Source organism: Centrocercus urophasianus, unplaced genomic scaffold (assembly GCF_019232065.1).
Source record: "Centrocercus urophasianus isolate 14NV4802_14NV808 unplaced genomic scaffold, USGS_Curo_1.0 seq_9, whole genome shotgun sequence".
Lineage (NCBI taxonomy): Eukaryota > Metazoa > Chordata > Aves > Galliformes > Phasianidae > Centrocercus > Centrocercus urophasianus.
In genome coordinates, this window is record NW_024885532.1 from 9795672 (window position 1) to 9823196 (window position 27525).

At 37.5% G+C, this 27525-nt stretch overlaps 1 protein-coding gene across 1 annotated transcript in view; it reads right to left on the reverse strand.

Moving 5' to 3' along the window:
* Positions 1–361: 361 nt before the first annotated feature.
* UCHL3 (ubiquitin C-terminal hydrolase L3) overlaps positions 362–27525 on the reverse strand; it is a 43466-nt gene continuing 16302 nt past the window's right edge. Inside the window, exons 6-9 of the mRNA XM_042838867.1 lie at positions 27306–27353; positions 4565–4640; positions 2044–2102; positions 362–588 (exon numbers count right to left, since the gene is read on the reverse strand). Coding sequence (XP_042694801.1) covers positions 505–588; positions 2044–2102; positions 4565–4640; positions 27306–27353 — 267 coding nt within the window. The 3' untranslated portion in view covers positions 362–504. The remainder of the gene's footprint in view (positions 589–2043; positions 2103–4564; positions 4641–27305; positions 27354–27525) is intronic.

Here is a 27525-nt window from a genome sequence, read left to right on the forward strand (position 1 = left end):
TTTTCTTCCATGTATTTATAAATAATTCAATGAAAAAAAAAGTGGCTTTATCTTCTAAGCTACCTGCAAAAGTTCTTATAGTATGATTGTATTATTTTAATTAAAAGATGCAAGTAACCTCATATTTCAAGTTTTTGCCCAGTATCCCATATTCCACTCAAAATATTATATGCAAAATGGCATGAGCTAGAGTCCCACTCTGAACTAGCTCACCATTATGATGATGAAATATCACAGGCACTGATTTCCAAAACTATTAAGGGGGTAGAAGGAGAAAACCCCGCCACAAAGAAGTCTTGCACAGAATGCATGCGTGTACATAAATACATGAATTTGCTTCAGGAACAAGCAGCAAGTTGTATCAAGGACAAATGCAAAGTTTATTCCACATGTGCTACAATTAATGGACATGTTAGGGAAGTATCAAAACTTGTACTATTAACGTACAGCAACAGTTATCTTGTTACAACACATTGCAATAGGTTAGCCCAAGTGGAAAAGTTTTTAAGCTGCAGACAGTGCAATTGCATTAAATCTTAATTCTTCTGGGTCACGTTCCATGAATTTCTTGCAAACTTCTATTGCATCCTATGGGGAAAATAAATAAATAAATAAACAACAACAGAACAGCCACAACTATAAAATCACACTTACTCAAAAAAAGCAACTGAAACGCGAAGATACACTTCACACAAATTATGGTCAATGTGTAGTTTTCCATAAAGTATTACTAAACAGTATCACAAACTTACATATACTGCATTTCTGATCCGAGTCACTGCTATTCAGGATTATTTCTAGCACAAGAGAACAAATGTTGTGTGCAAAACCAGAACAGTGAGTTTTGTGACTGAGTATTACTTCATGCAACAGATGTTGCCTGACTTTCCAAATGCATCTCTGAAGTTTGCCTTTATTCTGAAGTGTACTGCTTTATTCTGTGTTTTTTCCTTTGTCTCAAGATGAACAAAAGATGTGTGGGGTAAGTGATTGATTATAAATAATTCTTTTATCTAGCTTTAGGGTGCAATATGGAGAACACATGTTATCAGTATAACAGGAAAAAAAAGAAAGAACTCTACAGAGCTTCTTCCCTTGCCCAAACAAACACAAACTGCATACATACTTTACAGATATTAGTAAATAAACTACATTTTGAGTTGGTTTTGGGTTTTTTAGTTTTTTCTTTTTTCTTTTTAGTTTTTCTGGTGTCTTCCTTCTGTAAAGCTAACCCAGTCTGGTTACTGCAGAAGTCAGATGCACACATTTCTCTTAGCTTCAACTTCTGATCATTTTGTCAGGATAGCAGTTTACCTCCTCAATTAAATGTAAATTCCTTTGAGATCAATTTCTCAGTGAAACAGCTCCTGACACAAGCACACAAAATTAACTACAGAAGGAGACCAGACAATTTTCACATGGTCTGATAGTGATAAGACAAGTGGTAATGGATTTAAACTAAAAGAAGGGAGATTCAGGTTAGACGTTCAGAGGTGATTCATTACTCAGAGGGCGGTGAGGCAGTGGCACAGCTGCCCAGAGAAGCTATGGATGCCCCATCCCTGTAGGTGCTCAAGGCCAGGTTGGATGGGGCCCTGGGCAGCCTGAGCTGGTGGGGGGCAGCCCTGCCCCCGTGCTAGGGGAGTTGGAACTAGGTGATCCTTAAGGTCCCTTCCAATCAAGACGTTCTGTGATTCTATAATAACGATTATTAGAAAGGAAGAAGGGGCAGAAGGAGTAAGTGTTGGAAAGCAAATCAACTTCTTTCTACTTTGGCATGTATTAAACTATAAGTAAGTCAACTAAAAGAAAAATGATAAATTATATTTCCAATTTAATCACTTCCCTCATACAGAATTTGAAATCAGGTGCATGAAAATCTCATCAGAGAAGAAAAGCCAGTTTCATCTTCTGTTATGCTCGGCTCTTCTTACACTTCCTTGTTCTCATATTATGATACTCTTTCAACCAGAATCACAATCCAACCATAAATATAACAAGACTGAATTTTGTATACCACTTATGAGCAATTTCTATTCCTACCTCTAAAAAAGAATCATCACTAGTTTCCCCATGGTTTATTGGGAATGGCTTGCGTCCATCTGTGGAAACATAAAGCAGTATTGATGAATAAATTTATAAAATTAAAATAGAAAAGTTTGAGTTTTTTGCCAATAAAATAAATGAACAGATTTTTTTTTGCTCTTCACTTACAAAGATGCCACTTTCTTTTTCTTAAAAGTATCTTTTCTTAAAAGCATCACACAAACACACAAACAACTACTCCCTAATTTCTCCTCCAATTATTACTTTTTAACAGTCATCAATTATGCACATTCTGTTATATTAAAAATACCTGAAGTGATTCCTCTACTGGTTTATTTGAAAATGTGAGGCTATGAATTGCAACTTCTTTACTGCTGGGATAGCACTTCAGCTTTTCAAGTGGGAAAGAATGATTTCAATGACACTGGAATTACCCAGACTGACTGCTGTGTATCTGTGATCTTTGACGACCATCATCAGGGACTGAATGACACATGAGAACACTAAACTTCAAAGAACATAAGTGAAACCTTATTCCCATTTAAATTAAACAAATTAACAATTCCAATAAGCCAGGCATTAAGTATTTTCACAACATTAAAAAAATGGTCACTTGCAATATAACAACACTATAGTTCTCAGTATATTTAAAACAATTCTATTCATAGAAATATGTCTGAGGTTACAAATGAAGAGCTAACGCTATGAGAACATTTGTCAGGATATCTTAAGTGTTCTCTAGACCAAATTCCTTTTTGGCTCTGCCCACCTTTTTAAAGATTTCCCTTCCTCACAGATTCCACTGAAATCAATAGTACATCCAAATGGCATTTTTCATAACTGAAAATAGATTTTATGTTAATTCGTTTTTATATTTAGAATCACAAACACCCTCTTGTTCATATAAAATCCAGAACTGAAGATATAACAATACAAATTCTTCTGAACATGCCAAGGAAACAAACTGAATGCCCAGTATGGTTGCAAGCTAAATTTAATTACATTTTTTACATACAACTTGGCAGAATAACATTTTAATTTCATCTGCCTATAAATAACATGTCTTCTATGGCAAAAACATCAGAAGCATTTAGCATTCATGTGGTTTCCCAGCATTTTCTGACTGCCAAAGCCCACATGCTGGCCACAGTGACTGAAACCAGTGAATGAACCTAAAAAACTTTCTCCCATTTTCCTACTTACTTATTTTTTGCTTTCTTCTGCTAGTTCAGAGAGATGTTACTTTATGAACTTGGGAACTTGTTACTTTAAGAACTAGGAAAATAGTACTAGCATACAGTTAAACTAAACTAAACCAAATGCCCATTTGGGTTTTGTTTGTTTGTTTGTTTTCATTGAATAAAAAACTGAAGTGGCTTTTATCTTGTATCACCCTTATAGAATATAGCAAAATATGATAAATATAATAGTGTGCTCTTTGAGTAAATTTATGCATAATGAAAAAGTAATATGGAAGCAGCTGCGCACAGCTAAACAAAGCCCATTCATCATGCTTTGAAGTTTAAGAGTCAGAACATATTTAGATTACATTACAGTAGTAGTTGCCTCACTGTTTGATCTGTAGTACACTGACAGACATCAGTAAAACAGAGGTGTGCACTAATGATCAGTTCGTGACTGATCATTGATATTAACCCACAGATTCACCTTAGGATTAATATAAACATTTCTAACACACTGCTTCTGTCCCAGGTAATAATTAACTGTCACCTGCTAAGGGCATTGCTTACTTAAATGTTGACTAAAAAAAAAAGTAGCAAGCGTTCCCACTATAAAACCCAGGAAAAAATATGTTAAGAATGACCAGTGACTTGCAGTTTTTAAATTCATATCTACTTGATAGTTTTCTGAAGTGGCTGCAGCAAAGCCTGGTTGCCCAGCAACATGTTTTAGATTGGAATCATTAGAGAATATCTGAGCAGAACCTGCTGCTAAACAATCTGAAGAAAGAAAAAATAGCTTTAACCAATTCAGAAAACAGAGATTACTGTTTTGAAGTTAACTAAATTAAGACAGATTAAAAAGTAACCAGCCTATAACAAATGGAGATTATTATCTTCTGGTATTCTATACAATTTCAATGTTAACTGTATCATGCTATTTAATAATACAGCTAACACTTGCAAAGTTGCATCCAATACATTTATTAAGCAATTTAAGGACATAAGTATAACAGTATTTTCAGAAATACACGTTCATCAATTCTTTCTTGCTTCCTGTCTTAGCAAATAATAAAAGAAGATCAGAGACAGTCTAATATTGTGTGTCATTTTGTCTTAACAGAGAAGTTGAAAGAAGAAGAATCCAAAAAAAAGCAGTGGGAAAACAGCTGCAGTCATTTGATAGAAACTCTTCCCACCACCCCCAAAGCCTACAATGCAAAAGAACCAAAGCCCTCCATTAAATCAAATACTCTTGTCTCAAACTGATAGTCAGCAAGATTACTACTTGTATTTGTCTTTAAACAAACGTAGAGCAGATAAGAAAATGTCCTTACCCAATTCATAGAGATGACCACCTACGTTAACTAATGCAATAAAGTGAAGATCTACTTTTTCATCTATACTTGGTGCCTGCAAAACAAACAAAAACCATATTGCATTCACTAAAACTCATCCCCATATGATTAATGAGAATATATCATAATGTGCAAAACACCTGTCCAAGAGATATGGCAAGTGAAAAACACATTCTGCATTTGGGCAGAATGGAAGACATCACACTGCAAAACATTATGAAATATAAGGAAGCTTCCTGCACATACATGTATTAGTAAGAATCATCTCACTTAAGTAAGTAGAAGTATTTTCAATTACAGTTTTATATAAAAGCTTTATTTTGCCATTACTGAGTTAGAAGCTGTGTCAACTCGAATACGTTAGCACTAAAAATAGATATTCATATAAATAGCAAGTCCTTCAGTAATGCAACTCTCGTCACAAAGCAGTACAGGACTGAAAATTCTGAACCTACAGTATTTTAAAACTTATTCACTTAGTCAAAGTGAATGCAAGTCACTTGTAGGACGGTTAACCTTTTCTTTCCTTGCAGACAGCAGAAACAGATGAAACTCCCAGGGTACTGCTCACACATCTCTTATGCAGAAAGGAAGGATGAAAAACTGAGAGGGATACAGAGCTGTGTTACACTCAGAGACATCTGGAATTTCAAAGCAGCATCATAGGAATCATCGCTACATATTGAGAATGGACTGAAGTGCACTGACAGCACCAAGTGACATGAAAAAAACATGGTTAGTTGGTAAACATCTATCCAGCCCAGTGTTGCCAATCACAGAATACAAAAGATTTTTCAGAAGAAAACAGAGCATGCTCTTCTCTTGCAGCACATTCCCAGTGTCAAGTTTGGTAAGAAGTGCTGTCAGAACGTCTGAACCAAAAGCTGCACCACCACTGTTATGTTCAATAGTAGCTGATGGTCTTACTCCTTCATGAATTTGTCCAGTCTGCTACTGAGCTCCATTTCACAATTAAGAAGATACTGTTTTGAGTGAATGGATAAAAGCACTTCAGTTACTTCTAAAGAAATTATCAAGAATGTGACTTGTATTTCATACATTTTCTCCTCCATCTTTACTCTGATACTTCTGTGAATTTCATAAAGCATCTCAAAAATCTAAATCTGTCAGAAACAGATTACTGTGTAAAACGAGTTGTGGAGAATCTTGAGTTTACATCACGTTTTTAAGACCCCATTAAAACTTTCCTTCTTCCTTATGGTCATGAAGAAAGACTTGAAAAGATGGCCCAAGCTGCTTGATGAAACCCAAGCAAATGATCAGAACAATACAGCAAAGGACAAGGTGGCACCATAAGTCTTTCAACCAAACAAGAATTCCAAAGAAGACAGAATTACAGAGGAGCAGCTTATAGAAATTCCATACAGGAAGTTCAAAAAAGACAAAAAAAAAAAAAAAAAAAAAAGGTGGGGAACCCTCTCACACACAACCTCCTCCCATCCTCACTGATGTTAACTGTCCTCCATGACCAGTTAATGTACAAAAGACTCTGTTTCACCTCTGTTTCAGAGGGCAGAGAACGTCAGCTTCAGCATGATGTCTATTGTGGAAAGCTACACCTCTGGACAAGTTTTCAGCTTTTAATAAAGCCTGTGTGAATGCTTAGAAGAAGAGAACATAGCTCTAAAAATTCAGCTTGTATGCTCATCACTAGGTCATAATACAAAAGCAATTATGAAGGATTTTCTCTTGTTTACTCTTCTCAAAGACTACTAATATCAGCTTCAGTTAGGTTTGAGAGCACCTGTTCCTTTGGTTTTTCACACAGAAGCCCATTCAATGTCTAGGAGACAGCAGATTTGCATTATCATATTGAAGAAGAAAAAATAAAAGTCTAAACATGATCAATGTCTAGCTAGGATTCAGAACTGACTTCTAAGACCCAAGATTCACTTTTCAAGTCTTCTGAACAGCTGTACCACTCAGTGAATAAAAAAAAAATTACACTTATTTCCCATCCAGAAAAGATAGAGGACATATATCAGCATCTTGGGTAGCTTACAGAAACTTACGTTATGACTGTACCCTTAGAATAAGGAACAGGTTGTGATGTCCACTGACTCATATAACCACTTTTCCAATCTACTTCTTTGAAAAAAAAAGTCTGAAAAATAATAACCTGAAGATTTGAATAGAAAAAAAAAAGGCTTAGCACTTAAAAGTGATGGTTCTAAGTACACAACAATCCCAATTTGTTCTCAGGGTGTTGAGGTAACTTCTGATAGTAATATAGTGTGACTTCATGGATTCCCAGTCTCTCATACTTCACTGTTTTTAGCACTGTTTTTAGTTGCTCAGTAGACAACTTTCCAATCGTTTTGTACTCCTCATTCTCATCATATAATGTATACTATAGCAGCCATTTTCTTTTCTTCCTTCCAACCTCTCTCATTCTCTGTATAACAAAAGCCTTTTCATTACTAAAAGTGTTCCAATGTCCACAGAGGGGACAGTCAGGGTTTTGGACATCTCTAGAGGTCCCTTCCAGCCCTTACAATATTGCGATTCTGTGATTAAATGACCAATTCCTAATCTCTCATAAGATTTAACAGCCTTCTCTACTAGCCTGAACATTTCAATTCAACAGTAAAATAAACTTCTCAGAGTAGACAGCAATTGTATACACCTCTCAAGCATTACTTCATATAATCAAAATAGTACCCCTGTTTTTCATTAGCAGATTTCTCATCAGTAATTTCTAAAATAACACTTCTTACACTTTCCTACTGTGTCAACCATATCCTTTCCTACCTTCCATCATACCAAGAAGCTCTTTGAGTTCACCTTTCACCATTACATTCTCATTACTTTGCTCACAAACAACATTCTTCATTCTTCTTGTTGCACAAACTTTTAGGAACTTGGTAGTACACTCCTAAGTCAACAAAGCCCCGTCACGTCAGCTTCTCTAATAATGCTTCTTTCATCTGCATTTCTTGGGCAAACTCACCAGTGGGGGGAAAAGCAACAAAAAATCTGTCTTGCTCTTATGAACGTATTGAGAAACTCCTCACTTCATTATGCTTAAAATTTATTTATAAAAGACCACAGTATAAAGCCAGATTCAGTGTTACATGCAAGGTTCTTCCAATGGAATCTTTTTATTACTTCTCCTTTCTACTTAAGAAAATGGAGCAAGGCAAGAGGCCTCTCAAACCAATTTAGTACAATGCTTTGTGTTACAGGTAGCAATCAGAAAAATAAACATGGAAAAAAATAAAAAGCAAACAAAAACTCAACACAATAACACCAATGAAACTTCTTTTTGCATTCAGTCAAGAAAATGACATTGAAAATCTATCAGATTCTGAAAGAAAAGAGGTAAAGACTGATAAGGAAAATAATTTTGCAGAATCTTGAGGAACTGAATTATTAAGCTAAAAGTAATAATAAGTCTCAGAGAATAAAAACTATAGTAGTTCATGTGTACAATTTCACTCACAATAAATTAGGAGAAGACAAAGAAAAATCTATTCTATGTGATGTTTGTGCAAAAGAACATTAGCATGGTTTAGATTCAATAAGTTCTGAAGGGGAAAAAGTTATGCATTTGCATCTGGGTAGATTAGGCATCTGTAATTTCCATTTTGAGGCACAAAGTGCACCTACACTACCTTTAAGCAAATTTACTGTGTGTGTGTGTGATAGGCATTTGAATCCTTGTTGAAAGACTGCAGTTGAAACAATGACCACTGGAATAATGATCACGAATTTCAGAAAGATTATTTCTGATTAATTCTCACAAAACAGTCACATCTCTATTCATGATCAACGTACCACAGAGAGCTTACTGCATTTGAGATGCTCAAGAGCTTCAAAACCAAACATGCACAGCTTACCGCAGATAAAGATCCACTGTCTAGATAAAAGACAGAGCAACTGTCTCAAGAATGAGTAAGAAGTTCCTTTGCTAAACATTGTCTAATTTGTTTGTCTAGCATACTGTCCCTCTAAAGCTTATGAATTTTATGTCTCAAGCTGAAGCTACAACATGCAAGTGGGAGGCTAGCTGCAGGACAGCAGCAACTAATTTTGAACGAGAGGATGACAAGAAGGTGAAATTTAGAGATGGGATCTATCAGTGACCAGAGAATCTAGATATAGAATACTTACACAAACAGAAATCTGTCTGTAAATATGTAAGTGAGATGGATTATTCAACAGCGTACAGTTCAAGATGCATTCCTTATATTTTTAAGAAATAAGAATGTTAATCTGACACAGGAATCAAAGGCTGAGCACTCAGGGAGAAAAAAAAAAGAACAGCTCATGTTCTCTTATTTGAGAAGTGTAAAAAAAGAGAATATGGAGAGATTAGCGTGTTACATAAAAAGGAACAAAATGATCCCAAGGTGAGCAGAGGCACTAGTCTTCAAGAACGGATGAACTGGAAGAGCAAGAGATCATTACAGTTGTTGAGAAAAATTCTATATAAAGTATGTTGTTACCCACAGATGAGAAATTCACCATGTTTACTGCAAAATTATCAGATGTGCACAGAACATTTCAGGATAATGTTTTGAATACTTTTTTTCTATTGTATGTTCTGCAGATATCCGGAGACCATATCTAAAACATCAAAGGAAAATTACAACTATGGAAGGTGGTTTTATTTAAAGAGCAGAAAAACAGTTTCCTACCACTGACTTCCACTCTTAATTTTGAAACAATTATTTTCTGTCAGTGTTTAGGACTAGAAATGTACTTAAAATTACTTTAGAAAATGTATACAGGATGTCCCCACCACCCCTTAAATTTAAGTCAGTTTTTAATAAAAGCAATTCAATCGTTTTCTTATAAGCTCTACTAATGCCCAAAATGCTGCCTGCTTTCTGCAAATTATGATGATTTATACAGGGTTCATATCTTTCCAAATATATGTTATAAAGAACTGTAAAGACAAGAAGAACCTTTTAGTTACCAACACATATCACACTATATTATATTCAGTGATAAATTTTTGTATGTAGGACTTACAATTTTAATCTGCCAAATTGGAGAATCAAGGATCTAAGTGGAGTAAATGAGTATTATTTTAGTGCTATCTTAGAAGCTTGTTTTGCCACATAGAGTTCTTTTGAAGGGCACCTACTTTCTGAATTAAATTACAGTTTGTAAATTATCAGAACAAACGCTCACTGCTAATGGATGAGGAGTTGCTTTCAGAAATCTCACGAAGTAAATAAGACTACAGTAGTTAACAGTGTTTCTAGCATAATCATAATATGCTGTAACTTCCATCTTTGGTTACATCATGGTTAATTTAGCATTGAAATGAACTGTAGCCATAGCACAGTATAGAAATACTGTCTATTTTGTGCATGCAATTTTTTTCTACATTTTGAAGATAGATTTGTGCCCTGTAAGTGAAAAAGAGAAAACAACAGGATAACAGAAAAAAAAAGGGGGAAAAGGAAAAATGCTTTAGCACATTCGATGACTAGTTTTTATTTATTAGAATATCTTCACCTTCAACTAGAAGGTCTGCCTAGAAAGAAACTGGATAAAGAAACAGATGTCAAGTGAGAAAGTACGTGAGCCCCTTGGAATTACATGAAACACTTCATCATATTGAAACACTCAAAAACCATTAAGTAAGACTCAGAATAAAAGAAAAGGAGACTAATTTTAGGATATGAGAACATAAGGCAGATCTCGAACACACAGAAGAAATAATGTCATTCAAGAAATGAGAAGCCCCTTGCTTTAGCAAATCCAAACGAAAGACCATGAAGATGAGATAAAAAGAAGAAGCTGGATTTGGAGCCTGTGGACAACAACAACAACAACAAAAAAGGAAAGCCACTTTATGAAGGGCAAGCTTCATCTACACTTTGAAAATGACTCGGCACATGTCCTGAATCAAAAATACTTGAACAGCAAAATATGGAGTGATGTACTCTTGCTGTCCAATATGGGGGAAAGAAAAATAAGGAAGAACAAAATCCTAAGAATGGCTGAGAAAGGACCCCAACAAAAATTATAATATGATGCCTTGAAGACTGAAGTATCTGGCAGAATGCCATTTGTGTCAGAGTAAGAAAAGACTGAAGATGGACTACACTTACAACAGAATGAAGCCCAACAGATGGAAGGCGTATCAAGGGCCGCCAACGACGCAGACGGATTGACGGACTGGTAGCTTTTGCAGGACCTACATGATTACGTTTAGCCCAGGAGAGGGATGCAGACTGACACAATTGCGAAGCCTTCGTTCTGCTGTGGCTAACCTGAGGCTGCGATGAGGATGGTGGTGAAGACAGCGAAGACGATGGCGACTACATAAACATTAGAAAAGAACATACTTAGCTCACTTAAACTTGAAGCAACACAGCTAAAAAGGCAACCGCAAAGATGTCCACTATTTATTATAGTGTCCTTTAACTGAATGATTCTAAATAGGTAACAATCAAGACTATGTTGCATTTGAATGAGATGACAAAAGAACACTGAAACTAAGCAAGGACTTGGTTCAAATCTGAGGTTTAACTCCTAATATGATAGAGGTTATTCACACCCAGTGAACTTTGTAGTAAGAACATAAGTTAACTGACTCATTCTAAAGACAGTTGGAAACAAGGAGAAAGGAGATAAAGTAACATCATGGAAGGAATAACTGAGAGCAGCAAGAGTTATCAATCTTTTCTATAGTTACAAAAAAATGCAACAACTATTTGGTAGTTTGGGAAAGCTATATTGTGCTCCTCACAGATCTAAAACAAACTGTTTAACTCGTGTGGATAGAGCCCAGAGTTTCTTTACTGTTCCATGTCTAACATAAAAGGAAAGCAAAGAAGAAGGGAATCTTACCGTGGTGAGGTATGCAACTTCCTAAGTTTTTCACCTATTCTTCTAAAATAGCAGGCCAGTGGCAGTATTGCCATTAAGACTCTGGATCCCTTTAGTATCCGTGGAAGCAGTGGGACTATGTTAAACCATTCAAATTGTTACTATTAGAAGAAAGACCACAGAAGTGTTAAAAAACGGCTCTCAGCTGCAACTGACAAAGTTACAGAAATTATATTAAGATCAGAAAGGACCATTGTGATGATTTAGTTTTGATCTTCTGTCCCACACAGGCCACAGGACCAATAAAGTTTTGTTTGGATTAGAACACGTTCAACAAAAAAACCTCATACATTCAAACTTAACAATTTATTGACTACCAAAATAAATCTGAGAAAGTCAAAATTTCAAACAATCAGGTTGACACAGGTTGACTACAGAAACAGTAATGGTTTCATATGGTTTAGAAAATACATTAGTATTAAATGATAAAGGTTTCTTTTCTACTCCTGCTGAATGATGCTATGAATATGGAACAGTGGATTACACTAGTCCTTCTGACCATGATGTCAAATCAGGGGCTCACATCTAGCTGATGATAAACCTCTAGCTTATCACTCATCATTGCTTCATCCTCTCTGCTCATAAAAAAAAATCCTCTGTGTCATCTTCATTTTGCTGCACAGACTAGATTCAAACCAGTTAAGACTGCACTGAGCAAGGGATCTAGAGGCCAACAAAAAAGCTATTTTTAAGGCTTTTTTTTTGAAGCCAGCAACAGTGCTGCACCTGTAGGGGCTAGCAGCTTGTGGGCAAGCTGCTAAGTGAGCAGAGATGGAGCTGGCACATTAGCAGCAGAGTTTAAACACCCTACAAATGTGTCATCACCTGCCCTTGGCACCTGGTGATAAGCTTTAAATAATCACGGAGAGCACAGCAGGTGAGTAACTACTGTTACTACCCACTGAGAATGGGTCAGTGAGTGAGCATAGTCTGCGCCGTCCATACAGTGCTGCAGCTGTGGGTGTGGGAAGTGGGTCAAGTGGTGAGGAACTAGGTGTTGTCCCTCCTTGCTCAGGAAACCAGCTCTCCTCCTGACAGTCTCTGAGACTGCAGGCCTAAACATGTTACCACCAGACAGTGGGCTTATTCCAAGAAAACTGTGGCAACCCAGATGGAGAAACTGCCCAGAAATGTGGCTGTTCAGGTCTCCATCTGCAAGGAATGCCTGAGCCTGCTGCTGCCTGGGGAGGATAGCAGAGATTCCACCTGTGTGAGGTGTGAACAGGTGGATGAGCTGCTCAGTCTGATGGTAGAGCTCAAGGAGGAGGTGAGGGAATGTGAGTGGGAGATTCACTGCTGGAGTGACTCACTGGTGTGTCAAAGGGAAGGGTGTGAGGGAGAAACCCCAGAAAAGTGGTTGACCCCCCGCCTTGTCACAGTCGGGCAGACCTGACAAATGAGGAGAGTTGGAAAAGAGTCCCAACTTAGTGTCACGGGAGCCCCCCCGCCTGCCTATCCTGCTTCCCCAGCTCCCACTAAGCTTGCAGAAATTACGCTATTGCCAGCACTCGTTCTCATGGGAGACTTCAACTTCCCTGATACACGCTGGAAACATAAGAGTGCAGAGGAAGCAGACCAAGAGGTTTCTATAGGGCGTGGCAGATAGCTTCCTTACATAGCTGGTACGAGAGCCTACCAGGGGTGTTGCCCTGCTAGACCTGCTCTTCACTAACACTGAAGGACTGCTGGGAGGTGTGAAGGTTGGGAATGTCTTGGGCAGAGCAACCATGAAATTGTAGAATTCTCTGTTCTGGGAGATGTCAGAAGGGTGACTGGTAAAACTGTTAGCTTGAACTACCAGGGGGCAGACTTTGACCTGTTCAAGATGCTTGTTGCAGGGGTCCCTTGGGAGTCACTCCTGAAGCGTTAAGGGGTCCAAGAAGCCTGGACACTCCTCAAGATGGAAATCTTAAAGGCACAAGAACAGGCTGTTCCTGAATGCCATACAGCAAGCTGTAGGGGAAGAAGAACAGTGTGGATGAACCAGGAACTGTTGTTGAGACTCCAGAAGAAAAAAAGAGTCTGTGTCCTCTGGAAGAAGGGACAGGCTACTTGGGGAGACTACAAGGAGGTTGCTAAGGTATGCAAGGAGGAAGTTAGGAAGGCAAAAGCCCAACTTGAACTCAGATTGGCCACTGCATTAAAAGAGAATAAGAAATCCTTTTGTAAATATATCAACGATAAGAGAAGAACCAGGGAGAATTTCTATCCTTTACTTGATGCAGCTGTGAATGTGACCACTGAGGATAAGGAGAAGGCTGAGGTCCTCAATGCCGCCTTTACACCTGCCTTTACTAGGCACATCAGTTATCCTCAGGGCACTTTATGCCCTGATCTGGAAGTCTGGAATGCTACACAGAATACACTGCTGGTGATTCAGGTGGAGACGGTTAGAGAGCTCCTCCTCCATCTGGACTGCCACAAGTCCATGGGACCGGATGGGCTGCACCCTCGGGTGCTGAGGGAGCTGGCGGGGGTGACTGCTGAGCCACTTTCTGCCATCCACCTGTGCTCCTGGTTGCCTGGAGAGGTCCCAGAGGATTGGAGGCTTGCCAACGTGACTCCCATCCACAAGAAGGGTCATAAGGAAGATCCAGGGAACTACAGGCCTATCAGCCTGACCTCGGTACCAGGGAAAGTTATGGAGCAAATCATCTTGGGTGTGATCACATGGCACGTGCATGGTGTCCGGGGGATCAGGCCCAGCCAGCACGGGTTCATGAAAGGCAGGTTGTGCTTGAGCAACCTCATCTCCTTCTATGACTGGGTGACCAGCCTGGTAGATGAGGGAAAGGCTGCTGATGTAGTCTACCTAGACTTCAGCAAAGCCTTTGACATGGTCTCTCACAGTATTCTCCTGGGGAAACTGGCTGCCTGTGGCCTGGACAGGTATACCCTTCTTTGGGTAAGGAACTGGCTAGAGGGCCGTGCCCAACAGATAGCGGTTGATGGAGTCAAGTCCAGCTGGTGACCCGTTTCAAGTGGTGTCCCCCAGGGGTTGGTACTGGGGACCATCTTGTTTAATATCCTTACTGATGACCTAGATGAGGGGATTGAGTGTACCCTCAGTAAGTTTGTAGATAACACCAAGCTGAGAGGTGGTGTTGATCTGCCTGAGGGTAGGGAGGCCCTTCAAAGGGATCTGGATAAGCTGGATCGCTGCGCTGAGGTGAATGGGATGAGGTTCAACAAGGCCAAGTGCCAGGTCCTGCACTTTGGCCACAACAACCTCATGCAGCTCTACAGGCTGGGGGCTGAGTGGCTGGATGATGTGAAGGGGAAAGGGACCTGGGGGTGTTGGTTGATGCTCGGCTGAACATGAGCTGACAGTGTGCCCAGGTGGCCAAGAGGGCCAACGGCATCCTGGCCTGCATTAGAAATAGTGTGGCCAGCAGGAGCAGGGAGGTGATCATCCCCCTCTACTCAGCACTGGTGAGGCCACACCTTGAGAGTACTGAACACAGTAGTGTTCAGTTTTGGGTCCCTCACTACAAGAAAGACACTGAGGCCCTGGAATGTCTCCAGAGAAGGGCAACAAAACTGGTGAGAGTCTGGAGCACAAGTCTTATGACGAGCTGCTGAGGGAGCTGGAATTGTTTAGTCTGGAGAAGAGGAGGCTCAGAGGAGACCTCATTGCACTCTACAACTTCCTGAAGGGAGGCTGTGATGAGGAGGGGTTTGGCCTCTTCTCCCAGGCAACAAACTAGATCCAAGGAAACAGCCACAAGTTGTACCAGAGGAGGTTTAGATTAAACATAAGGAAGAACTTTTTCTCTAAGAGAGTGGTCAGGCACTGGAATGGCCTGCACGGGGAGGTGGTGGAGTCACTATGCCTGGCAATGTTCAAGAGGCACCTGGATGAGGAGCTACGAAATATGGTTTAATAGTTTGTGATAGTAATGGTAATGGGAGGACGGTTGGACTAGATCGTCTTGTAGGTCCTTTCCAACCTTGCAATTCTATGATTCAGTCTGTCAGAGAATCCCTCGCTTTCTCTCTGGAAATAAACTTCTCTTTTGTGATAATTACATAGATTTATTCAGCCTCAGAAAAATACTCTTTGAAGCTAATCTGGAAGGCAACACAGACTATGCTGTGATGTCTTGTGCTCACCATTGACTTACTATCTATTGATCTTCACATTGACAATAGATTTTAACTTGTAATTTTATGTTGCCTTCTGTATCACTGATAGAAATTGTTTAGACCTGTGGGTCTTATAAGCAATCCTTGCAGGACTCCACAAGAAAACCTATCTGCTGATTAAATACCCCACTCAGCTGGGCTGAGATGCCAGCTGCTCATGAATGCATTGAAGTTGCAGACTGGCCACTGCCATTCACTGCGATGTGTCCCACATTATTTACTGGGCAGAACAATGTTAGATTTTACTAACTGAGCAGTAGGTAGATTTCTCTGAAAAACTGATTTTCATTTTGTTTAATCAAAGCATAAGCACCAGTCAAAACCATTTACTTATTTGCAGCATTTTTGAAGCATTTCACCTTTTTCCCTGTTCAATTTTCTTTTTTCTTTTTTCTTTTCCTGTCAGGACTGAGACAATGAATTACTCCTTTCTATTCCCATATTGCTGCTCTCATAACACAAGGACAGGCATAAGAATTCTTCACGAAGAACAAGCACAAGTACAGCAGGACTTTTAGGGTTCAAAGATAAGCAAGAAGCATTAAGTCTCATAGCCTGTCCACAGAATCAAGTTCTCCAGAATTTTTTCCCTCAGTTCTTATTCTCAGGCATTCTGAATCTCAGTAGCACCGCAGGAGAGTACAAGGATTAAGTCTCCAATCCAAACTGTAACTATAGAAGGAAGAAGAATTTAGCTTTGACAACACTTTTAAGAGACAGAAACTTACAGATGAAGTATAATAGCCATTAGACACTTGTACCATGTCTTTGGGGGGGGGGGGGTTGTTTTGTTTTGTTTTGTTTTGTTTTTCTTTTTTTCCCCCAAATTACATGAAGTGATTTAAAATGAGATCTTTTATATTTAGGTAATATAACAGGTGGTTTTAGAACAATTCAAGATCAGCTTGCCTAAGAAGATTTCAGAAGATGACTGTCAAGACCTGTAAGCCACAGCTCCAAGATCACCCCACATTTGACAGACTCCCAACTTTCAGAGGGTGCCATAAGATTAAAACACACAGCAGGACAGAAATTTAAAGAGTTAATGCTAACCAGAAGTTTGTGATAAAAGATAACAAGCACCAGATTATGTTTTACTATTTGGTAAGCTTCTGCTATCAAAATAGACAAGGTTGTCAGTCTTCATGGAAACTGCAATAACAACTGCTTACTTGGAAGCAGTGAAAGAAATAAAATTGAAGATCTGTTGAGAAAAGGAATTCACCCTGGCTTTGATGCATTCCACCGATGCTGATTATTTTTTCTATAAAAAAAATTCAGTACTCTTAGTTTAACTGCTTAGAAACTATCAGTAACAGTTTGAACACCATCAATCTTTATATTTAATAGCCCAGAGATGACCAAAATTATGAAATATGTTTTTATGGAGTTTTTGATTTTGTCAACACATTTACCATAATTCCACACTCCTACCATTCTTAATGATAATGCTTACTTTTTCTTTTGTAGCTAATAATGTTAAAATAATGAGAACATATTAAAAACACCCCTTAACTAAAATGACCCCAAAAGAGATGAGGTAGTTAAAAAAAACAGCATACATATTATATAAATTGAATAAAATACAATTCACATTATAATATAAGGCAAATACTACCAATGGCTTTTTATTTCCAGATGAGTACTCTTCCTCATTTTAACATTCCATTCGTGGAAACTTTTTAACTTTTAATTACTATACTGTTTGTCTTTGTCTGATTGACCCCTTGTGAGGTCAATCAGACAAAGAGAAACACTCTCTCCACTGAAAATGTACTTCTGCATTGCAAGACTGAAATTTCAACAGACAGCAAATGGGAATTCTGCCAAAGCAAAGTTAATACTGGATTCTATGTAATTAACAACTCTATAATAGCCATAAAATTCCATTCTCTGCTTTAATAATAAGCATAAATTAAGCTTTTGTCAGCTGAAGTTATTTGCAACTGAATATTAAAAATACATATATTACAACAGAACTACATGACAGTATTAGTATGAAATTAATGCTAAATATACATCATCAAATAAAGGACACAAAGCAGTATATGTCACATTTAATTTAAAATGTGGAAGACAAATCAGAACCTTGAACATTCTACTCAGACAATACTCACTAACAGCTAGCAAACTGCAGAGAAAAGAAACTAACTTCACAAGATGAAAAAAAAAAAATCACAGGAGCATGCTTTAGTGCTGAAAATCATAACATCTCAGATATTTGAAGTGGTAAAAGAAAAAGCCTGAAATAGAATTCAGTGTTATTGTCAGATAAACCAGTAAACACATTAGTAGTCCATAACACAAAAATACATTACTAAGAAATTAAAAGTCCAAAAAGAAGGTTTAGGAAATCAACTTCTGCTCCACTCCGTAACTTATTTCTTTGTATAGCTGCTAATAAAGCTTAGAGCCATTTAAATCTTAAGGTCTCAAGGAAACACATGCTGTAAAGTTTCCAGAGGTCCAAGAACTGTGCAAGTTTAAAAATGTACATATTTAATAATGCTGAGTAGCTCCAGTCCCAGCTCATGCCCAAATCTATCAGACTTTAGAAAGACAGAATTTGTCTGCTCAGTCCAGACAAGTATCTCAGTTCGTGTGTAACGCACTGAAGATCTGACAGGATTGAGCAGGGTTTGCCATTGCAATCATTTCTTTCCAAGTAGAAATATTTATTACTGATTAATTTCCTACTGGTTACGAAAATTTGTCCATCTATGATCTTGAAGTTCAGGGCACTCCTTTAGTGGAAAGCTTATGCATCTTCCTCTTTCAGCCTCTAGGGAGGGATCCTTGTCTGTCAACTGACAAACTATACAGGGACCAGGGCTTTCTTCTTTCCTCCATTTTAAGGTACTACCACTGTGTGGATACAAATGCTAGTTGAGCTGGGACAGAGATCAAAGGAGGTCTGACTGCATATCATCATCACTGGAAGTTTTGGAAATAGGAGGAGATAAAATACAGTTAGCCCTGGTCTTTGTTTCCACAATTAGACACATGCACAGCCCAGGGATCAGAGGCCCTGTCATATGTCCTGCACATGCTCAGTTGAGCCGATCTATAAGCACACAACAATTCTGCCCAATAAACTGCTTGTAGCCACATTACATAGTACATGGACAGAAAGCCCTGTAGTAGAGAAGGAGGAATGTTGAGAAGGCACTAAAAAAAATGCAACTTTTCCAGCCAAAAGGGCAACATAAGAGTTATCTTAGCTTTAAGATTATATTCACAAATGGTATTTCATATATATCATTTTTCCACCACCCTCTGAGGCCTTCTTTGCTTTGCTTAAGTAACTTGCTCATGATTGGATTAAACACAGTATGTTAAAGAGTCTGTATTGCAATACAATGTGCAATGCAGAGCATGTTTTTCTTTCTTAAAAGTCAATGATCTTAGTATTTTTCCATATCCAAATTAAATCTACACATTACACAGTCTGAAAAGATCCTTCTTCTCTTCCTTCCTTCACTTCTTTAACATCTTTATTAAGCCTGTTTTGGTCGCACTCTTGAAGGATGTTAGTTTCCTCCCAGCTTTTTTAAAAAGATGAACATCCAGAACACTGAAAATAAGCCTGTCAAAGGAGGTATCCCAGAAGTAGATGCTTGTCGACCTCTGAGTGGATTATGAGCTCATCTGCAACAGCACACCAACAGAATTCACACAAGCAGGAGATACGAAAACCTCAGATGCAGGAAAGGCCTTATTTCCTAACTAAAACTTCATTATATACAATGCAGTCCTGCACAACATACAAACTGACAGGAAATCAAGGTTCATGATGTTTAGTGTTCAAGGATCTATTATCAGCATTAATACGTATTGAAAGTGTGACTAGTTTTCAAACTGAATTGGACTATACCTGCCAGCTGAACAACTTCTGCACCAGTACATTTAATGAGTTTCTGCAACCAATAAGGAGAAAATCTTCACAGTATTCTTTATGTCATTTCAATAAGGGATTAAGATGGACAGTATTCTGAGACTATTACTTATCTAAACATATGGATAAAGGCATAGCTTAAATACAAGCAAGACTGCTGAGATCAGAGCACCCAAAAAGCCTTTCCAAAATTAGTTATAATTTATCTGTCTCTCAAGTCCTATATTTAAGTTCTATGGCCTATGTTAGGCAAAAGTCAAGCTAGATTATCACAATGGTGACTTCTGTGATCAAAAATCAGTAGATTTACAAAAAGATCCAAACTTTGGGGAGCTCTGTAAAATCCTGATTAACTACGTTTTTTAAACGGCTTTTACTCTGAAAGATATTTTTTCTTAAAATCAACCAAACAGCACTGTTGCACACCCAAGTACATATTTTTAGTATCCTTCCTGGAGGAAAGCAGCTTGATGCAACATTAGTTGCCCGAGTAATTTTAACCAACCAACTAGCTCCAGCTGTATGAGTATAGTGGTAACTCTCTCAAAGATGATAAGTTCATTCTGCTTTTTTTTTTTTTTTCTCCTGGATTAGTGATTGGATAAAGAGAGACAGATCAGTTTCTCTGCTGCCTGAGGAAAAAAAATCGAGTGTGAAGTCAACCACTACCTGTCATAAGGAGCCTGCATGGTGCCAGTGAGCAAGAATGTCAAGAACCTGCTACTTACTCTCTCTGATACATATAGTGCAGGAACAGCACCAGAATGATATGCATGATATGGATTGGAGACATGTGAGATGTAAAACCGTAGAAACATTTTGTTACTTTCACTTGTTTCTCATATACTTGCTATTTGAATTCACCAGCTAATTTATGGGTGCGAATATCCTCTATAGCTTTATTTAATCCTAAGAAGCAGAGTTCCTCTGTACAAACTTCACAATTAAGCATAAGGCTCAGAATAACAATTCAGAGCAATACTGTATTAATAACTTCTTAGTTATTTGCTCAGAACAGTACAGGAAACAGATTGATGCATGTCTCCAAGTCTGACACACAAGTCATACAGGGTAATGCCATGAGTCAAAGCCTAACCAAATATAATTTCCAAAACCTTTTCACACTACTCTAGTATACTTATTTTCACACTTCTTGCTGCATAAGCTGAAAAAAGAAAAAGCTATAGGCAGCATCACTGCCTTTACAGAATGCTAGCATAGACAAAAATCATCTCAGAAGCAATTTGCATTATTGTTTTTATATTCTCCAGAAATGCAAGTGTTTCTTTATAAGAATGTATGGATTATTCAGAAGAAACACCGAGGAATATGGGCTATTTAAAAAAAAAAAAATCAGTCCCATATGTTCCTGGCAGAAATGAAAGGGAAGCTCCTTTATACTTCTGCTCTATCAATAAATTCTAATCCCACAGGGAGCCAGAGATCTTTGAAAGTTCAAGTTTTACAGCAGTTGAGAACAAAGTTAACGACTGTTAACTGTGATCAAAGTCTAACTTAGCGCATTCCAAGCAAGATTATAGTTTTCAGGACACACTAAACAAGTTTACAGACTACAGTTGGCAGTTACAGTTCAAGTTATGGATGAAGTCAAGCTGGGGTAGTTTTTTGAGTGCCACCAATTTCAATTCATGTGGAAAACATTCTTGCTCATACTTATGAATGCTGGTGGGCACAACTATTTCTGTTTTTGGTGAACATCTGAGACTAGTTCTTAACTCTGACAGCCAGACACCAATTTTGTTTTTGAAAAGTTAAGGGTTTTTTTTTTTTTTTTTTTTGTTTTTTTCTCATAGCAGTCCAATGAGGTGCAAGAATGCTGCTTTCATTTGAGCTGGCAGCTCATGCGCACCACCTCAATCTTCTCATTTCAGAGCCTCATGTGGCCATGCAGACAGTTCTGGTAGCCAGAGCTGTACGATGGTAAATACACATACACAGTATACAAAAAAGAACAAGGAGGAGATGTTACAGAATCAAAGGCAGTGTGTTCTCTGCTCCTAGAGACAGCTGATATATTTTATATTCCAGTTCTGTTTTCTTCTCTCTTACATAATAGCTACTAACTGAAATACTATATATAAAACTTCACTGACTTGGACAGCCTCAATATCCTGCAAGGAAAAAGTGAAAAAAAAAAAAAGAAAAAAAGAAAAAAAAAGTAACAGTAGTAACAGTAATCCTAGAGGCTCCTAATTTTCTCCTAAGAATTTAGATCACTGATATCAGAAGCTCTTATTATTTTCCAACCAGTATCAAATACATAGGCATTTCAAGTGGCCTTTAAACAAATCAACTTGCATTTATTTGTTTGCTTGAAACATTATTCTGAGCTATGCTGGAATAACATTTAAAGAAGTAACCTTTCTAAATACTACAAATCATGTGCTGCTAAGCACTAATGCATTGCTAAAATTTCCCTGTCCAAAATACATTCAGTCTTAAACGTGGGAAGTGTTTCTACATGCCACAAATACCAGAAGACACACAAAAAAGTTTGAATTTGAAAACAAAAAGTGATAAGGAAAGCCATATGTAAGCATTCAGCAATACCTTGATTTTGCACAAACAGGTCATCAATTATGTAACACTACAACTATTTGAGTATTTGCTGCCTATGTCAGCAAAAGCTGATGCAAGTCTAGTTTGTTAAGCTCCATGAGTTTGCTTCTGGCACTTCTCTGACGCCATTAGCTCCTACAAGACCATACAACAAGCTGCTTCATGAAGCTGACAGAAGACAGTTAGTTGCATTTTGTTTTTGTTTTCCGAAAGTAACCTGATAATCCAGAACAATTTCAAACTGTCACAGACACGCAGCTGGCCAAAACTTCATATACTATTACCTATACAGGATTTGAACAAGACTTAAGCATGTTAAAGCATTCAGAAAAGCAGACGCTAAATACAGACCACTCTCTAAATTTTATTCATTGGCCAAGGGCCAATTAGAATTTTAAAATATATTTCATATGCTACAGTTTGCCTTTTTCTGCACTACAGAACCAAACTGCAGTTGATTGTGAAGTAGTTGATATGGATGTCAGCAACACTAGTAGAACTTTTTGTTCTTTTACCCACAATATTACAGCCATATATTAAGAAGGTAATTTATTTCAAGTATCACTATAGATAATTTCTAGCTAGAACAGCTTTTCAAAGTTACCACAGCAAATGATCTGGATCTGTGTATATCGTTTTTTTTCCCCTTAGATTATAAGGGGAAATACACAACTTCATTAACGATCACTGCCAACTGGATGGTTTACATGGATTCTCTAGCATCCACGGATTGCATTCTTTTTACTGTTTTTGAATAACTGTTATAAGAGGATATCAGAAGTGTTAAGATTTGTGGTAGCTCAAGGTTTCAGCAGTTTCTGAACTGCAGAAGAGGGTACTGAAAGAACAAAAAAGAAACTACTGCTCAGCAAGATGTGACAATATAAGGTACAGCTTAAAAGACTGTGCAGTTCTCCAAAGGAGCAGGTTATCTTCCAATACTTCAAGGGAGGGGGAAGGCTGTTTACAAGGGTGGATAGTGATAAGACAAGGGGGAATGGCCTTAAACTGAGGCTGGAGAGGTTTAGTTTAGATATTAGGAGGAAGTTTTTCCACACAGAAGGTGGTGATGCACTGGAACAGGTTGCCCAGAGAGGTTGTGCTTGCCCCGTTCCTGAAGGCATTCATGGCCAGGCTGGATGTGGCTCTGGGCAGCCTGGTCTGGTGGTTGGCACTCTGCACATAGCAGGAGGGTTGAAAATAGATGATCATTGTGGCCCTTTTCAACCCAGGTCATTCTATGATTCTATAATGTCTTTCATTATCTTCAGACATTTGAGGCATTAAAAACAGAAGTATGTGCCCAACCAAAAAATTAGGAAAAAAAACAAAGACTACCCATTAACTACTTGAGTAGTATTGGTGTCATCAACAGCCGCCTTTCAGGAGTGAGAGAGGCAAAAGGTTTATAGAAAATAGAAAAAAGGCAGATAATGAATTTTTGTTGCCTTTTGGTCCCAAGAGCATGGCTGTCATCCCTAGCAAAAGAATCAACAAAAGAAACAGATTTAAAAAGAAAAAAAAGTCTACAACTTCTGCTCAAAGCTGATGCTGGAAACCCCCGTCATACGCCACAGGATCTGTCCAGCTTTATCAAAAGCATATAGACCCTTTTTAGGCACCTTCAGATAAGAAATAACAGACACTAGAGAAGGAGTAAGTTCCAGCATCATAAATGGCAAGAGAAAGAATGTTGTAACAGTCTTAAATTAATTGCCCTCCTTCAGATTGGCAGTGGAACACACGACAAGAATCAAATCACCCTTAAAATCCATAGGATCAACACCATGCTTCTCCAGCAAAATTATTCACAGATTTTCCTGCTTGTTACTCTCAAATCATTTTAAACAGCCCTATCTTATTTAAGCAGATAAATATCTGTATCACTGTTTTATCTATTTATTTTAGTGCAGTAAAGAAGTAAAATCATGGAGCCAAAAAATCCAGCAGCGTTAACACAAAAATCTGGTCCAAATGTGGCCTAAGAGAGAAATCCAAATCCATAATCTTTTTACATTGCAAGCCATTAATTAATTACTGAAATGAAAACTGCTCAACTGTTCTTAAAGATTTCATCTCTTTGAAAGAGTAACAAGAGTTGAAGAAAGTATTAAAGTGTTTATACAAGAAAAAAACAAAAGCCAAGTAAAATTCTTTAAAACTCACATTTTAATATAAAAAACCTACTTCAAATGCTTATTTCTAACACAGTCTCTAGTTAGCCACAAGAGCCTTGAATGTATTACCAAAAATTACACAAAATGGCTAGGAACACAGGCTTATTGTTGCCTTTTTTGTTGCTTTTTAAACTAGGCAAATGAATCTCAGCTATGAAAGGTGGAAGGCCTATTAATGAATCCATCAAGACAGAGTACTACATACTCCATACTCTATAGCTGTTAATTTCAATCAATTTGCTTAGCAATTCATCATAATACTTCACCTAAATAGATCACACATTAATGATAAATGCCAGAAGTGGAAGGAGCACCTCTTCTCTTCCTTGCAGCAACCACTAATTGAACCCAGCAGTTCACTAATATCAAAATTACACAGTTATTACCCTGTCAAATAACTATTTTCCTTTTCCCTCTTTTTTTCCCCCTCATCTAGAACTTTTCTCTAAAACACGGAAACTATAATTCTGATGACCAGCTGTTCTAAACCAGAAATAAATCCTACCACCTGCAGACAAGAAAAAGAATGAACAAATGAAATATGTAGATACGGGCAAAACAGCATTGATTTACTCATACTATTCTTCTTTTTTGTCTAGGTAGACCTGTGTTGTTTACAGGTTTGAAATACTCATGTACACGGAACAGAAACAAGAGCAGAAAATCCAATAGCAAAGTGTAAAAATAAAGAAGTCATTGAGATTTAAAAAACAAAAAACAAAAAAGCTCACTCCTTATTTAGCAAGAGTCTCAGGAGAAATCAACAATTAGAGACTTCATTTAGCAGCATTAAAGGTGGAATCCTAAAAACCTCAGAGCCCAGAAGAAATATCACCACAGGAGAACCCACCAGTATTCTATCTTTGTAACATTCACATCTGAAGATTACAGAAAATTTCTTGCTTTTTTTTTTTTTTTTTTTTTTCCTCAACAAGATAATGACCAATGGTGTAACTGCGTTTTGCAGGAGAGAGAGGAAGAACAGCACCTTGAAAGCAGCAGTAGTCTCTTACCCAAATCAGCAAATCTGACTGCCATAATGTACATTTTGGGAAGTGATTCCATTCACTGCTGACTTTAAGCAATGTCTGCAGAAGAATTTGAGTTGACAGTAGTATGCAACATCTATCTGAAGCACAGAACTACTTGCAGAGCAGGTTGCTCTTAAGAACTACACAAACCAAGTTATTCATGTTGAAATAGTAAGCCAGTTCACTCTCTTAATTTTTAATTCTGTATGAGACCTGAAAAGACTTTTTGTTTGCAATGACTAATAAGCAACTACATAAGCCACTTTATTTAAAGGAAAGATTTGTATAAAATATGTCTTTACTGTGGTAAGTACGAAACAAAACCCAAGATTTTTGGGAAGGAAAATACATTCCTTTCCAGTGCTCTGAAAGGAAGTCTAAATTCCCAGGAAAAGATAGGAAGGAGGAATGAGATTCTCTTCTTTCTTCATCTGAAAACGCGAGAAACTTACCCTGCAGGACAAGTCAACATCCTTGTATGACATGCATACATTAACTTCAGCATCTACAAGGGCATGCTGTTCATCAGTCCCTTCATCATTACATGAAACACCAACAGTTTGTGTTCCACTGAAGGGAACAGACTATAAGATTAACTCATGCTTAACCGCACATTACGTTTGTCAGTATATTCACATTTCACATATTTTGCTTTGCTTAAGAGGAACCCTACTTTAAAACAAAGCAATTCCTCCTGTGGAGATGAAAAGAGAGGCCTCACTGCCAACTCAATCACACTATGATAGGACAGGATCTTCAGGCCATTAAATCCTTCAGTACAACTTGTTTATTTCTTCCTTCTTTGGTTAATGGATCAAAAGTATTCAGAAAAATAGTCCCAGGACACGTATTCAAGCCATTGTACTATTTCAACCTCAGAAACAGGACAGGAAAAAGCTACTTCGCCAGTCTAATGAATATCCACATTGAATTACCAAGGCCAGTACTTATTCAGTATTTTTGTTTAAATCCTTTTTTTTTTTTTTGTTTGCTGAGACAATCTTGTAAACTTTTATTATGAAAAAAATCAGCATCTTTTGTCATTATTCAAAAAGATGAAAACTTGCATGACTTCAACCAGGAAACCAATTAATTTGAGGAAGGCTAAGAAATTAACTGTCCCTTATTAAGGGATTCTGTTATTACTTAAAAAGCTTCCTGAATCCTTATAAAGTCACTCCAGAATAATAATCAACTCAAAAAAAAAAATCAAAAACAAACAAACAAACAAACAAACCACAACAGAAAACACTACACACCTTCCTTCACAAAACTTCACCAAGGTCAGTTTTTTACTCAGTATCAATCTTACAACTCAATAAAAATAAATGTGTTACACAGATTCTTCCAAACCTGATTTAATTTTTGAAGCTCTGTTCCCATATTTGATGAACTACAGCAAACCATAACATGGAGCATACACAGAGTTGACCGGTAAAATAGGAAGGGTTTAATCACACATAAAGGAGCATTGTGTAGTACTGATCAAGAAGCACAGTAAATCTCTTTATTCCAAGACATAGATCTACATTTCTTTGTTGTTTTACTTTATGGCACTCAATCTTTTGGGATAAAAAATTTAAGAATGTTTCTATTAGTGAAAATTCATCTGAAGTAATATCTATACACAAACAACATGAGCTCTGTAGTATTTCTTTTACTGAATGAAAACATTTCAAACACTTACGCAATGTTGATTCATTTGTATGGTTACTGTGAATTGTATGTCTCAATGTCCTAATCTCAACTGCAATTAAAGCACAATTTCTGGCTCTTCTACAGCGAAATAAACACTGAAGAGATCATCTGTGTTATTGTTACAAAGGCCTGCAAAGCTTCACGTGCATTTGTTTCCTCCACAATGCCATTTTATGCCGTAACTGTTGACTGATGCAATAGTGCAAAATAAGCAATAATCTCATTTCTCAATAAGTCCTTAATATGATTGCTTTAAACTCCATTATATTCCATTCAAAGTAGCTATTGACAAATGTGTTAAACAAAGAAAACAAAATGAATACCTCAGTCTGACCTTCATGGGCACTGGATTCATGAGTGACACGAATTGCCTAAAATTGAAGTACATTTCAATCAGATTTTACATAAGGTATTATTACTTATATTACTTTAAGAATCAATGTATACTCTTCTTTTTAATCAAATGCTATAGCTGTAAGTTCTTTTGTTCAGTGCTTATAATAGACAGGTAAAGAAATTAGATAACAAATATCTCCACTTCCA